The 16100-nt window shown below is 36.4% G+C and overlaps 1 protein-coding gene across 1 annotated transcript in view; it reads right to left on the bottom strand.

Annotated features, from left to right (window-relative positions):
- The window catches only part of LOC121388906 (multiple epidermal growth factor-like domains protein 10), a 28374-nt gene extending 13902 nt beyond the window's left edge, over positions 1-14472 (bottom strand). Inside the window, exons 1-6 of the mRNA XM_041520806.1 lie at positions 14350-14472; positions 12254-12379; positions 11280-11408; positions 10130-10255; positions 9102-9227; positions 3373-3513 (exon numbers count right to left, since the gene is read on the bottom strand). Coding sequence (XP_041376740.1) covers positions 3373-3513; positions 9102-9227; positions 10130-10255; positions 11280-11373 — 487 coding nt within the window. The 5' untranslated portion in view covers positions 11374-11408; positions 12254-12379; positions 14350-14472. The remainder of the gene's footprint in view (positions 1-3372; positions 3514-9101; positions 9228-10129; positions 10256-11279; positions 11409-12253; positions 12380-14349) is intronic.
- Between the last annotated feature and the right edge of the window lie 1628 nt (positions 14473-16100).

Raw genomic sequence — 16100 nt, 5'->3', positions numbered from 1 at the left:
TCACCGAAGACCAGCAGGTCCCCTTCTGTTTCAACAAGACAATGCCCGTCCACATACCGCAAGAATTACCCAGGCATTCCTGCAACAAGCCGGTATCACCGTTATGAACTGGCCCGCCGTTTCTCCGGATTTGAACCCAACTGAACACATGAGGGATGAGTTAGGACGTCGTGTACGTCAGCGCCAGCCACCACAGCGTAACGTCGCTGAGCTTGCACAGGCGTTGCAGGAGGAGTGGAGGAACATTCCTGTGGCTTATTTGAGATGTTTGTGCCAATCCTTTCCCCAACGTCTTCACGCATGCTCACGAGCCAATGGTGGACACACCAGATACTGACCTTGATAAGGGGGGTTGAACTTTTCTATTACGAATGCAACTCGATTATTGATGATAACTGGCCATGTTTCCATGTGAATGTATCTCATGAATACCAGTCATTAATGCCATATTACATTATCCATCAATTCATTAATAGTTTGTCATTATTTGCAATGAAAATTGTTTTTTTGTGTTTTCATTGTATGTCAGTATATATATATATATATATATATATATATATATATATATATATATATATATATATATATATATATATATATATATATATACAGTGCAACTCCTCTATTAAGACCACCTGTGGGACTTATGAAAATTGGTCTTAATAGTGGGGTGGTCCTATTACCGAATTACTAACATTTAGAAGGTTTTTAAAATTTTAATTGTGTTGTGTTTAAAGTGATAAAAAAACAACAAAAGAAATGTACTACAAATATTTCTTTGAATTACATAATATATTTGTCAACATGAAATGAACCATACAATATAACTGAGCACTAAGAAAATTAAAATTAAAAATGTACATGTATATGAAGTCAATCAGTATGCATGTGTGAACTCCGGATCTTAGTTGAAAAACGTGTCTATTGTTGACTGCTTAGATGAACAGCCCGAGTTTCAAGTTCCTCTTGTGCTTTCTGCATCAATTGTGGGGCACCATCAATCTCTTTTGTCAAACAGAACATACTAATCTCTCTTAGCCACTTAAGCGCATCTTGGTGGCTGGTAATCAAGCTACCCTCAGTTTTGTCGTCATCGTCGCTGTCATTTACAAATGGTTCCACATTTTCCTCACTTTCCTTTCCATTGATTCTGTGCACCAGTGTATCCTCCCAGTCTTCTTCTAAATTCTCACAAACGGGCAAATCAAAGTCCATGTTTGAATATTCCTCAACACTCATGGGATCATCTATCTCAAGTCTACCATTTGCCATAACAACTAGCTCACGAAGTTCACTTAGGGGCACATCATCATCGGGATCATCATCTTCATTTGTTGGCGTGACAGCACTGCGAATACCAGCCTTCGCAAAACATCGCTTCACAGTTTCCGTTCTCACATCTTTAACTGCAGCTTTCAACCACTGTACAGCATCCAACACAGAGACACTTTTGCAACATCAGCTGAGCTCACCTTTTCTTCACTGTCCAGTCGAGCTATCACTGATCTGAGAAGCCGTTGTCTATAACCCATCTTCATAGCCTGGATAATGCCTTGGTCTAGTGGCTGCAATTTCGACGTTGTATTGGCAGGAAGAAACACGACTTTCACGTTTGTTAATTTTGTACTGGCATGTGAAGTGGCATTATCAAGAAGAAGTAAAACCTTACGTTTTGATAGTCTCATGCGTTTATCAAAGTCCTTTATCCATTCTGTGAACAGGAATCCTGTCATCCAGGCTTTCTTGTTCGATTTCCATGTCACTTGAAGACGGGCAACGTTTATGTTCCGAAAACAACGTGGTTTAGCTGCCTTTCCAATCACAAGTGGCTTGTCGAAGTGACCTTCCATATTTACACACAAGGCTACAGTTATTCGATCTTTGGATTTTTTGCCACCTTTGCATTCTTCACCCCGTACTCGTAATGTTTTGTCAGGTAGAGCCCGATAAAACAGTCCAGTCTCGTCCATGTTATAAATGTCACACGAAGCGTAATCCGAAACAATGTCAGACAACTTTTCCATCCACTTCGCGACATCCTCGTCTGAAACGCTGGCACTTTCTCCACTGATTATTCCAAAGGCTGTATTGTGTCGTTGCCTGAATCTGTTTAACCAGCCATTTGAAGCCTTAAACTCACTTTCTGCAATTCTAAGTTCAGTTGCATATTTCAAAGCTTTAATTTTTAACATGGTGCCTGAAATCGGTACATCTTGACCGCGCATGCGTTGAAACCATTCCCACATTAATGTATTCAGCTGTTCTACGGGAGAACGTACACATAAACGTTTTCGATCATTATCTTTATTTTTCTCGTAGTCATCCAAAATCTCTGCCTTTCTTTTCAATATTAACTGTACTTGAGTTTTTCCGATACCGAATTTCTCTGCAAGTGTGCGTTGACTTTTTCCTGGACTGTCATTTATTAAAGTAACTTTTTGTTTCAAAGTCAATTCACAGCGTGATTTACCCTTTTTGGGGGTTCCCATTTCAAACGTTGATATTACCTCTGCCGATATAACGGAAGAAATACGACATTCGTAGTGTTTACCGTTTACCTCACTTCGACAGGGTCAAATAAAATAAAAACCACAACTCACTTTGTGGCCTCAGTCATTACACATCTCAATAACGGTTAACAACACTTCTTTTGTTTCCCAGTGAATTAGTCCGTAAATTTTATTGGACAGTTTATTGGTTACAATGCTATTTAATTGACGCGTGGAACGCCTGTTCTCGTAATCCGAATGAGTGTCGGCTCTAGAGTCTGATGACTGGCTTGCAGCCAATCAGCGCGTTACATCGCTTCATTAATATTAATCAGTTGACAATGTTTTCCGGAAACTGAAAGTTGGTTATGTGAACAGATTGCGATGGGCGGTTTTTCAACGACTTAAACGTGTATCTCTCTTTAACACTTTTAATTCATTTCAAAAGACAGAACATTGGTGTTTACTTTACTTCCTGTTACCTGTTCCAGTCTTGACTAAAACAAAGCAAGCACTAAATTTAGATCAGTTATTGTTGAACAGCCTTGGGAATGAACAAATATGAAATATTGATATCGTAATTTGGTCGCATTGGCGGGGTCGAAATATACGCAAAACGACGATCGGGACTGACTTTACTGGTCGTAATCCGCAATAGCGGGGTGGTCTGAATACCGGGTAATTTTTACTATTAAATATGAAGGAAATATTCCGGTCTTCTAAAAAGTGGTCTGTTTAGTGGGGTGGTCTTAGAATCGGGGTGGTCGTTAGGTGGGGTTTCACTGTATATATATATATATATATATATATATATATATATATATATATATATATATATATATATATGTCTAAAATGTCAATAGAATATTTCCAAGAAGCAAACCTGTTTTGCATAGATCACCTGTCCACCCGGAGCTACATCTGTTAGAACAACGTCCAGTTATTTTGTCACATGTTTTGCTGCCATTTAAACAGTAACCACAAGTGTTATTGCAGCTGTCTCCATAATAACCATCTTCACAAGCTGTAAAATATATTTCATTACGTTTGTGTCACTGGTAGTCTATAGGGTAAAATGAAGAAAACAAAATCAATCAAAAAGCCCCTTTATACCTTTAGTTGACTTTCCTCAACAGATATTTTGGTTTCTGATTTTATTATATTATTTTGCGGTTGTTATTTTCGTTGTGTGTGGGAGGGGTTGTTTCCTTTTTTTGTTGTTCCGCATTAATCCCGAATACACATCGTGGTTTTATTTAATGTTAGCGTCAATGTCTTAAATTAATGACTTTGTAAAATGACTAAAGTTTGCAGCCCATTTGTAAAATGACTGATGCAATCAGACAATCTATAAATCATCAATATAGTTCAGGCATTTTACAAATTGACTGGAACATCAGACCATTTATGACTGACCATGATATATAGATATTCATACATCGATACATACTAGCCAGTGCATGGTCTGCCCACTGTGTCATGCACGTACGCGGGATCGATAGCGTAGATTGTAGGCCCCATGCATGGGGTTGAGTTAAACAGCATCCTTTTTATGGATGTCTGGATAGCTCAGAATGAATCGTGGTTAGTTTTCAATTTGCCGGCGATTCGGTGCCACAGCTACGAGTCCCAGCAACAGCATGGGACAATTTGTAAGGCCAGAAAGGATTTAATTATCCCCTGCGCCATTGCGTTAATATCTATGTATGTAACAGTCAACCTTGACATACATACAATATACATATATGTATATAGAATACTAAACGAGATTACCTGTCAGACCATTTTTTGTGAAATGAGTGAACAGTTTTGGTATCTGACGAGTGAAAGCGAGTCAGTTACCAGCACTGTTCACGATTTCCATAAAAATGGTATGGCAGGCAAGCTTGTTTAGTATTTTATTTATTACAAACCAACTGGAAACAAGCCGCAACGTAGAAGTAAGCAGATGTCGAGACCTACTACAGGTTATTTTTCTACGAATTGGGTCAGCAGTCTCTACATCACAAGTAAACTTAAACGACGTCACAGTTAGCAACGAGACGTCATCAATGTACGGTTTAGATTTTGGTGTGAAGCTTGCATTAATTGTTAGTTAATGAGGTTTTGAAATTCACAATAATGACTGCATTGTTGATCGGACAAGCAAAGATTGAGCCGAGTTAATGGGATTGACTAGATGTGACGCTGACATTTTGTACATAGGGCCGTAAAGAAGAGTAGCAGGTCAACAACATCGTTTTGGCTTCCTACACAATACCGACGCCATATAACCGTAATGTGTTGAGTGCGTCGTTAAATAAAACATGTCCTTCCTTCGTACACAATAGGCCCAAATATAACTGCCTATCTTATCGCAATTTCAATGAATGGATATATTTTTTAATGGTACACTTTTAAATTACATTATTTTGTAGAAACACGGTTAGATACGTTAATATCGTATATATATATATATATATATATATATATATATATATATATATATATATATACGGCCATTATTCAAAACGAACTGTGAAAAATAACAGCTTAATGCTTCGTTTAACATCCGTGGATGTTACTTTGACACAAATCGCTTTTTATTGTCATGGCTACCCAACAGAAAAAACGAAATTACAGCATTTGAGAAACGAGAAATATGTCAGTACAAACTAACGAATACGAAAGCCAGTCTAGACAGCATGTTTTATAAAGCACTGAAACTACGGGAACCAAAGCTGTGTACTGTATACAATGTACGTTTTAAAAATAAAATGTGTAGTTGAATTTTATATTTTTTACTTTTTTATTAGTGGTTTGTAATTCCATTACTCTATGGACGATTCAGTACTCCAGAGATTCGTTAGTCCGGACGTTTTTAAAAAAAACCCCATACTGTCCGGATTATCGAGGTTTCACTGTATGTATATTATATATATATATATATATATATATATATATATATATACTCTTCAAAATAAGAAACGCACACACTATATATATATATATATATATTACTTCAAAATAAGAAACGCACACACACACACACACTCTATATACACTATATACATATATATATACAAATATAATATATATTTACACACTGTGTTATACTGTAAAATACATTGTATATATACATATACGTGGTTATAGATATTGATTTGTGTGGTATAGAACCTTTAATACCATTAATGTATATACAATGTTGTGGACAAGCCCATGTTTTTGCCACGCATGCTACGATTCAGTACACCAATATGTGGCTGTCAGTACCAATCGTGGTTAGTTTTCAATTTGCCGGCGATTTCGGTGCCACAGGTTCGAGTCCCAGCAACAGCATGGGAAATGTGTAAGGCCGAAAAGGATTTAATTATCCCCTGCGCCATTGCGTTAATATCTATGTATGTAACAGTCAACCTTGACAGACATACAATATACATATATGTATATAGAATACTAAACGAGATTACCTGTGAGACCATTTTTGTGAAATGAGTGAACAGTTTTGGTATCTGACGAGTGAAAGCGAGTCAGTTACCAACACTGTTCACGATTTCCATAAAAATGGTATGGCAGGCAAGCTTGTTTAGTATTTTATTTATTACAAACCAACTGCAAACAAGCCGCAACGTAGAAGTAAGCAGATGTCGAGACCTACTACAGGTTATTTTTCTACGAATTGGGTCAGCAGTCTCTACATCACAAGTAAACTTAAACGACGTCACAGTTAGCAACGAGACGTCATCAATGTACGGTTTAGATTTTGGTGTGAAGCTTGCATTAATTGTTAGTTAATGAGGTTTTGAAAGTGACAATAATGACTTCATTGTTGATCGGACAAGCAAAGATTGAGCCGAGTTAATGGGATTGACTAGATGTGACGCTGACATTTTATACATAGGGCCGTAAAGAAGAGTAGCAGGCCAACAACATCGTTTTGATTTCCTACACAATACCGACGCCATATAACCGTAATGTGTTGAGTGCGTCGTTAAATAAAACATGTCCTTCCTTCGTACACAATAGGCCCGAATATAACTGCCTATCTTATCGCAATTTCAATGAATGGCTATATTTTTTAATGGTACACTTTTAAATTACATTATTTTGTAGAAACACGGTTAGATACGTTAATATCATATATATATATACATTGAAACCTCGATAATCCGGACTCCAGTAGTCCGAAAACCCCGCCTTACGGACAGCAAAACCAAAAAACGAACTTCTTATGTTGTAAATGTGTTCGTTAATCCGGAAATTCGGCTTCCGGAACCGGACGGCCATTATTCAAAAAGAACTGTGGAAAATAACAGCTTAATGCTTCGTTTAACATCCGTGGATGTTACTTTGACACAAATCGCTTTTTATTGTCATGGCTAGACAACAGAAAAAACGAAAACGTCACGAAATTACAGCATTTGAGAAACGAGAAATATGTCAGTACAAACTAACGAATACGAAAGCCAGTCTAGACAGCATGTTTTATAAAGCACTGAAACTACGGGAACCAAAGCTGTGTACTGTATACAATGTATGTTTTAAAAATAAAATGTGTAGTTGAATTTTATATTTTTTACTTTTTTATTACTGGTTTGTAATTCCATTACTCTATGGACGATTCAGTACTCCAGAAATTCGTTAGTCCAGACGTTTTTAAAAAAAAACCCATACTGTCCGGATTATCGAGGTTTCACTGTATATATATATATATATATATATATATATATATATATATATATATATATACTCTTCAAAATAAGAAACGCACACACACTATATATATATATATATATATATTATATATACTTCAAAATAAGAAAACGCACACACACACACACACTCTATATATATATATATATATATATATATATATATATATATATATATATATATATATATATATATATATATATACTACTCAAAAGAATTTAAGGGTCAGACGATATTTTCGACATTATTTTCTGAATGTCAATTATATTAGCTAAACCATAATGTCACGCATGGTATTGTTCCATTTTGACGAAAGTGGGTCTAAGCAACCCATAAATGAATTAAAATCCACTGTCATTGACACTGTCGACTAGTTCTAATGGCGAAAACATGCTTACATTTGCACGTCAATTAGGGCGAAAGCGAAAGGTCTGCTAAGTGCCCATAACTTGCTTTTTCACAAAGCGCTTCATTTGCACGCTTTGCACGTGTATTCCATGTTCCCAATTCTGAATTTCCATATAATTGGAGCTTGCGTTCGTGTACGGTGCACACTCCAAATTCGACAATGGTACGACTTCAGCTGACTATCGAAGATCGAGGAAGGGCTATTGCTTAGCTTCAGGATGGCAATACGCAAAGAAATGTTGCTCTGAGACTTGGAGTCGGCCAGAGTGTCGTTGGGCGACTGTGACAACGGTACCAAGCAACGAATTCTGTTCGAAATCGTTCACGTTCGGGAAGACCCCGAAGCACTACAAATAGAGAGGACCGCTACATCACCAATATGGCTCTACGTCAACGCACAACCACTGCACGCCGATTACGTGACAATCTGCGGACTGCGACTGGAACTCGAGTGTCTGATCAAACCATACGCAATCGTCTGAGAGCCAATAATCTACGCTGCCGTCGCCAGACTGTTCGACCACCACTCCTACCACGTCACAGAACGGCCAGACGTCACTGGTGCACGCTTCATCTGCGGTGGCAACGTGTTCAGTGGGGTCGAGTGATGTTCACTGATGAGTCCAGATTTAGTCTCCAGTTCAACGACGGTCGGGTTCGTGTCTACAGACGTCCTGGGGAGCGCTTCGCTGACGTTAACGTTAGACAACGTCACCGGTTCGGTGGTGGCAGCGTCATGGTGTGGGGCGGCATCTCTATCCATCACAGGACCCCCCTCTATGTGGTGGATGGCAATCTGAATGGAATTCGCTATCTGAATGAGATTATCCGGCTGTTGGTTCTCCCAGGCCTTCAGCAGATTGGCGGCGGGACAGTTCTGCAGGATGACAATGCCAGACCCCACCGCGCCAGGGTGGTAACGGACTTTCTCAGACAACAAGGTATCGCCAGGATGGATTGGCCAGCATATTCGCCTGACTTGGCCCCAATAGAGAACGCCTGGGACGAATTAGGCAGGATAATTCGGGATAACCATGCCCCTCCGGCCAACCTTCATGATCTGGGTCAACTTCTTATGGCAGAGTGGCAGGCCATTCCCCAAGAGTTCTTCAGATGTCTGATCAACAGCATGAGGCAACGATGTGTCGAGTGTATTCGCGCCAGGGGTGGATTCACACACTATTAAACGAATGTTCTAATGTGTAAAATCCATGTTTGACAACCTTCAACTTTGACAGCATGTCATGTGACTTTCTTGTATACAGTGACGTTTATTTGTTTTTTTTTGTAAATATGGAACAATAAAAAAAAAAAATTGGTCTAGTTTACATCATCAATCTAATACACTCTGAAACTTATTTGGTTATAAATGTTTGACCCTTAAATTATTTTGAGTAGTGTGTCATAGTTTTTGCCACACATGCTACTACTGTCATATGTGGGATTTGATTTGGTGGTATTGAACCTTTAATACACGTTATAATCATTGTATAATTAATTAAAATTTACCTTTACACAAAGGAGAAGCCCATCCTCTTTGACACTGGCATGTTCCATTTTGTTTGTCACAGGAGTTTCCAACACAGTGGCCACACGTTGTACTGCAATTCCTACCCCAGTGTCTTTTGTCACATTCTGAAATAGAAGGCTTACTTTCACTATCCAAAAGTCCAAAGGGAATGCTAAAACAGATATAGAATAATCTTTTTAAAATAGATTTGATACATTTGAATAGTAGGAAACAAAACCCGCAGGAAACGAAAAAACCGCCAGTGAAAAAAACTGCTATGTACTATTTTGTTTATGTTGTGTTTTGCATTTTTGGTTTGTTTTCCAATTCGTATCAATGCACCAGAATCTTGAAGGCCTAGTCGCTGTCAAATGGTTCGTGCTACTAAATGTTTGTAAAAAATGAGGGCATTTTGTCCCACTGACAACAGACGCATTGAGCACAGCTTGTCAAGTGTTTTTCCCATAAATATGATTGTATAACGCGTATGAAGCTTTCGTGGAAATCAGGAAATCATGCAAAAACTCAAACATGGTATAGCCTCATGCGACATAAATATATAAACAAGGAGAAAGCTTCCATGAGAACTTTATCAGCAAAGCTTTACGAAACAACTTCTTTTATACACTGAAAGTTAAAACCAGCTACTGTTGAGTACTATTAAAGTAACACTGCATCTGAGGCATATATATATATATATATATATATATATATATATATATATATATATATATATATATATATATATTTATATATATATAACTTGGACCAGATGCAGAAATGCCTTGCATAAATTATTAACGTAAACGTGATTACTGTCTAGTGGAAAGATAAATTTATCTAGTTTTTTTTACTTCTTGTTTAAATCTCCGATTAGTTAATTTAATATAGTTATGCATGCATTTGAATGATTTTGTTTTAATTTCTAACAATTATTACCTAATCTCAATGTGCATGACTGTTCCCAACATTAGATTTTCAAGGCGTGTGTAATAAATATTGTATGAATTACCCGTGCAAAGCCTACCTGTACACATCGGAGACGCCCATCCCTCCCGACACTGACAAGTTCCATTCTGTTTGTTACAGGGATATTTTACACAGTGACCACACTTGCTATGACAATACTGGCCCCAGTATCTGTTGACACAACCTGAAATAGAAGACGTGTCTTTTATGAGTTGTATCTAATGAGTCTATTGACCAAATACACGTTACAGTGCACCATATTTAAATGTTGTACGTACATATAATATACATTGTATTGAAGTAAGGTTATGTCAAGTGATTTCACGGCGACATGATATTAATTAATCATTTAACATTCCTTCAACAAAGACTGAAACGAACATTAAAACAAACGTTTGTTCGGTGTGACACCACATGCCATTTATTTCAAGCTTACTCAGTCTAGCTAACAATTGTTGTTAAGTAGATGTATGCATTACGTTATTTGGGGAAGGGTTTATCTTCATTTTCAAATTTCTAGAGATATAAGTTAGTATGAACATTGCTACTCTGCAGTCTGATTTTCACCAAAATAAAATAATTAGATACAAAGATAAAGTTTGTTTTGTTTGATGAAACTACTATAGCACACTGGCTTATTAATCGTAGACTATTGAATGTAAAACATTTGGTAATTTTTGACACGGAGTCTTGGAGGAAACCCGCTATTTTTTTCCATTAGCAGCAAGGGATCTACCAAGTGCATCCACAGACAGGATAACACGTACATGCCTATATACAGAATATATCTAGTAATCCTAACTGTTGACACTATAGTGTTCGGATATATTTTGTGTCATTCCAACTTCAAGCATACCAATCGCTCGAAGACGTTTATTCCCAGATTGGCGCGGCATAACGTTGATGACTAACAGATGCCAACAAAAGTGTTTTTCTGAGTGTTGAGGAGGCACAATCCTTTTGCGGTACAATTATAAGAAAAATGACGTACAATAGGAGCACGTAACCCGAAATGAGCATAAGACGCATGAAGCGTGAACAACAGAGCACATTTGGAATATTGATTCACGAGACTCGTATCAGGATTCATGTATTACCCTCGATCTCGCTCTGGCAATACAAGAATCCAGACACCCGTTTCGTAAAATCAGTACGACACACAAGCTCTTGTAATACTATCTGTATAAATAACAATAGCGAAAACATACTTGTACACTTCGGTGGAGCCCATCCAGTCTCACAATGACAATTCCCGTTCCATTTGTCACACGTAGATCCAACTTTACAATGACCGCACGTCATATTGCAGGACGAACCCCAGTGTCCATCGGCACAGACTGAAACAAGATGAGCAACCACATTTTGTACCCTTTGTACGTTTACCTTGTTGTAAATTGCATCTTATATTTTGTAGAGAAAACAAATATCGCAATGCACCCGATTGAAATGCTGTACGTGATCTGTATTGTAATGATGTGATACCGTGTGTTGCTGTTTTTCTCTGGCATGAAGCTAATTAATCAAGACATTCAATTTGTTAGAAATGAGTTTCTTTCATGACACGACAATAGTAATGATATTAGCAACTAGGCAAGTGACCCACCTAAAACAATGCAAAGAAGTTTGTTTTGTCACCACTAGAGTAACTAGTTTGTATTAATAGAATATTTAAGATTTTTCTTCGCGACAGTTTAAGATTTTAATTTTTCTCACGTTGTCGTGTGGTATTACAAATGCATACAAAACATGTTTAAGTATTGTATTCTTAAATATGTGTTCGTTTCTTTTCATTTGTTAGTGTTAGCAGGAAAATATTGGACTATTTGATTCTAGGAAAACTGTCGATGTGTTGTACGACACTGATGAAGATTTAGGACTTTACAATGGTTAAAACGTACTTGCTTTTAATTAATGTTTTCACAGAAATCTATGAAGAACAATTTTTGTTGTATTTCATAATGTTCTTTAACACAGAAACATAACGTATATTGCTTCGCTGAGGGAACAAACTTATTAACAGACGTGTGGATCGTCTTCTATGCGTACAATCAAAAACCACACGCCCGTGCAGAGGGGTTTGCTTGACCTAGATACACGTCATACATATGCGGCGCGCTACGAGGGGGCTCACTTAGATAAATCTTAAATTCTCTATTATAATGTATTAATAACCAATACGCACATGTACAGTCTGGCGAAGCCCATCCATTCAGACATTGGCAAGTCCCAGTCTGTTTGTTACAGGAATTTCCTACACAATGACCACATCCGTTGCTGCAATATTCACCCCAATATCCATTTACACATGCTGAAATACAAAACGTGGTTTTAACTAGTTTTCGGTCCGAATATTCAAATATTCGTTTGAATGGGAAAAATGACAAAAATGAAATGAATAAGGCGGTTTTAGATAATCGTGACTAGTCGTATTTGTAGGCAACCTGTATCCCTGGGTAACAAGAAAAATGTTTAGTATAAATATTGGCCCCCACACAAAAGATGAAATCTACATTTCTCATTAAGTATAATATTATAGTACATATAATATGGCACAAAATAATTAAGAAAATATATGGAAATTATAATTAACGATCTAATTACACGTCAGAAAAAAAAGTATATGTACATACATACATACATACATACATACATACATACACACACACACACACATGACCATTATATGACCTTTGCCAGTTTTACAAGACCTTTAATCTCCGACCAGTAGTTTACTTTTCAGTTTTTACTTGAGTTTTATTCTTAGCTTTATGACTTGTTTTTAGAGTGGTTGTTTACCCCGCATTAGGTCAATTTCATTTATACCATGCATGTTTTTATGCAGTATGATTTTACTTCTTTTAGCTTAGTTTTAAAGTAAGTTTATTTTAATGTTTTAAGATTATTTTATTAAATTTAAATAAATATATATTATTATTAGCTGAGCAGCTTAGTAATTATTTTTATCTAAAGTTACGTTATATTTAGGCCTAATATTAGTAAGTTTATTTTATTTTATGTAATAGTTAGAGGACGAGAAACAATACTTTATCGGCGTATAAAGGTAGTGTCGCACGAAACAAAGGCGAGGCGTCTCGTGCGACATTACCTTTATACGCCGATAAGGTATTGTTTCTCGTCCTCTAACTGTCTTAGAGCAGAGCCAAAATCTCGTGCAGCAATACCGCTTATAACGTGAATGTCTTGAAGTACTTTATCGGGATATAAATGTACTTCACGTGACCAAATATGAAGCTCCCATTGGGCTAGAAATTCAACTGTGCTCTAAATATATATATTGTTTTAATTATACTTTTTTTTTACACATATACTTAAGTAAATGTACGTCTTTATTACTTGTAAATTATCCGGGTAAATTCCTTTTAGGTATTCAGATTGTTTTTGCTATTGGTTTATCTATTCACTCGTTCATTCATTCATTCATTATTATTTTGTTCTTTGTTTCATTCATTCATTTATTTATCCTTAATTATATGCATATTATTATTATTTTATCCCCCCTCCCCAACTTCTTTTACCTCAATCATATGGTAGGTTTAGTGTTACCATACTTTTAATATTTGACCAGTAGTTTCTTCTGCAGGTTTTTGTTTAGCTGAGCTTTACTCACTCCTCGATGTTTTATCTCACGTTACTTTATTTGTAGGTCCATTTCTTATATAGACTTAAACATATTATTTATTATTTTAGTTACAGCTTTAACTCTGTTTTTGATAGTGGTTTTATGTGCGTATTTTTATTTTTCTGTCGACAGATTTTCCTGATGAAGCCTGATATATAACTTTTAAAGGAGACTTCTGACTTTTTCTTTTTAAAATATATTATCTCAAGCCCCCTTGCTACTTTAGAGTAGAGGTGCCAGCAATACAGAAGGATTTTCTATCCATATATATAGACATACATACATACATACATATATATACGAATAGAAAACCCTTCTGTGTTTTATATTTATATATGATAGGATAGGATATACTGTTTCGGACATGTAATGAGTAATGCCCTTCGGACAAGTAATGAGAGAGAGAGAGAGAGAGAGAGAGAGAGAGAGAGAGAGAGAGAGAGAGAGAGAGAGAGAGAGAGAGAGAGAGAGAGAGAGAGAGAGAGAGAGAGAGAGAGAGAGAGAGAGAGAGAGAGAGAGAGAGAGAGAGAGAGAGAGATATGGGGAAGTTGGATTATCTCAAGAAAATGTAACTGTTACAGAAATGAATGTGCACGACCATGGATCTAATACACATTGTATAAATAACTAATACCTACATTTACACTCTTGTGAAGCACACACACATTGCCCGTTCTGTTTGTCGCAGAGATTATATGCACAGTTTTTGCACAACTTGCTGCAATACTGACCCCAGTATCCATCAATACAGGCTGTAACTAAAATATATTAAATTATGTTTAGTACATGACATATCAATATAATTACAAACTTCCCGCCGTTATACGATTTACTCTGTTCTGATTGGACGATGTCACTAAAATAACTGAATGTTATCATTCAATAAAAATTTGAACAAAATATTCTCTTGTATAACATTACACAGGTAAAAATGACATAGACTAAACACGACAATACCATGTGTTTACGTCATTACGTAAAACATGTCATGAACAATTTATGATAGCATTGCAGGACCACAGTTTTTTGACCCTACCCTCATCTCCACGACAGTTATTTGGTTTTAGAGAACTGTTAAAGGGTGTCTATATTGAAGGGTTGTATACTTCCAAATCAAAGCCCACAGACAATAGTAACATGTGGCTAAAACTCCTACCTACGGCGTATCAATCGACATAAACGTCACGGATATAAATATTACCACCCCTCACATTTAAAGTGAAAATAAATGGGGGTCAAGCTGCTGATTTTTGAGATAATGGGTAGCGTCTATGATTACCCTAGTTCCGCACAAAATTCAAGTACTTTTTTGTTACAGGTACTCCTAACATGTTTCAAGCACAAAACTGCTTGGCACAGTGGTACTAGATGAAATACAATTGCATTCATTTTTTGCCGCGATGAAACTATTTTGTTTTTTACAACCAACACACTCACATTTATCACCAATCACAGGACTTGTGGTGTTCACTTCTCTATCAACAGTTCGGTGCACCTCGAACTTTGACCCAGCCGGAAGTTATTTGGTTTAGTACTATCTATAAGATTTGACAAATATTTGTCAGGGCGTTTAGGAATAGATTGGAGAATTCAGATATGTTAATAATATTGAAATCTATTAAGGATTAAGATATCATACAACACTTGTTCTGTAACGTTACAAAATACAAACATAATTTTTTCAGTAGAAATTTAACATACAGCTTAGGCTCAGCACCTTAAATATTGTCTTTAAAGATTATAATTACAGCAAAACCTCATTGGGACATCCAGTTATTATTTACTGCCTATAAATAAAGTTTTGTTGCCTGATGTTCTATGTAATTACACATTTTATACCCCTACCCTTATTTCCAGAACAGAAATAGTTCAATGAAATTGTTAACAATGACTAAATAAAACAGATTATAAAATATTTATAAAAGGCAAAAATACGGGAACAGCAAGTTAGTGGTATATAAATGTCAGAAACAGAAGCAGTCGTGTCATCCCTGGAAGGTTAGGGTCTCAAGTAACACTTGTTTGTACATTACGTAATTCAATTACCACCGTTTCACAACAGTAACTTCACTTAAGTTTAAGTTGACACCATCAAATGTTCTGTTTCAGAAATTTTATTGACCACAAATCTACATTAGGCTGCTAAATACTACTTAGGTCCTACATTTAAAATGAATTTGATGTTATATGTGGGGGGAATGCCATTAAAATGAGCTCTATCGCTTCTATTTCTCAGATTTATATCCCACCAACTTCATCTACCCTTAGTTTTTCCATGTACATCTTAATAAATATTTCATAATGTTTTTATTTAGTTATCCTGTTAACAATTCCTTTGAAATATTGCTTGTGGTAGGGTTATCAAAAGGGCCTTTATACAGAAACACTT

The sequence above is a fragment of the Gigantopelta aegis genome, chromosome 1, assembly GCF_016097555.1.
Source record: "Gigantopelta aegis isolate Gae_Host chromosome 1, Gae_host_genome, whole genome shotgun sequence".
Taxonomy (NCBI): Eukaryota; Metazoa; Mollusca; class Gastropoda; order Neomphalida; family Peltospiridae; genus Gigantopelta; species Gigantopelta aegis.
This window is presented reverse-complemented; position numbering and strand designations above follow the sequence as displayed.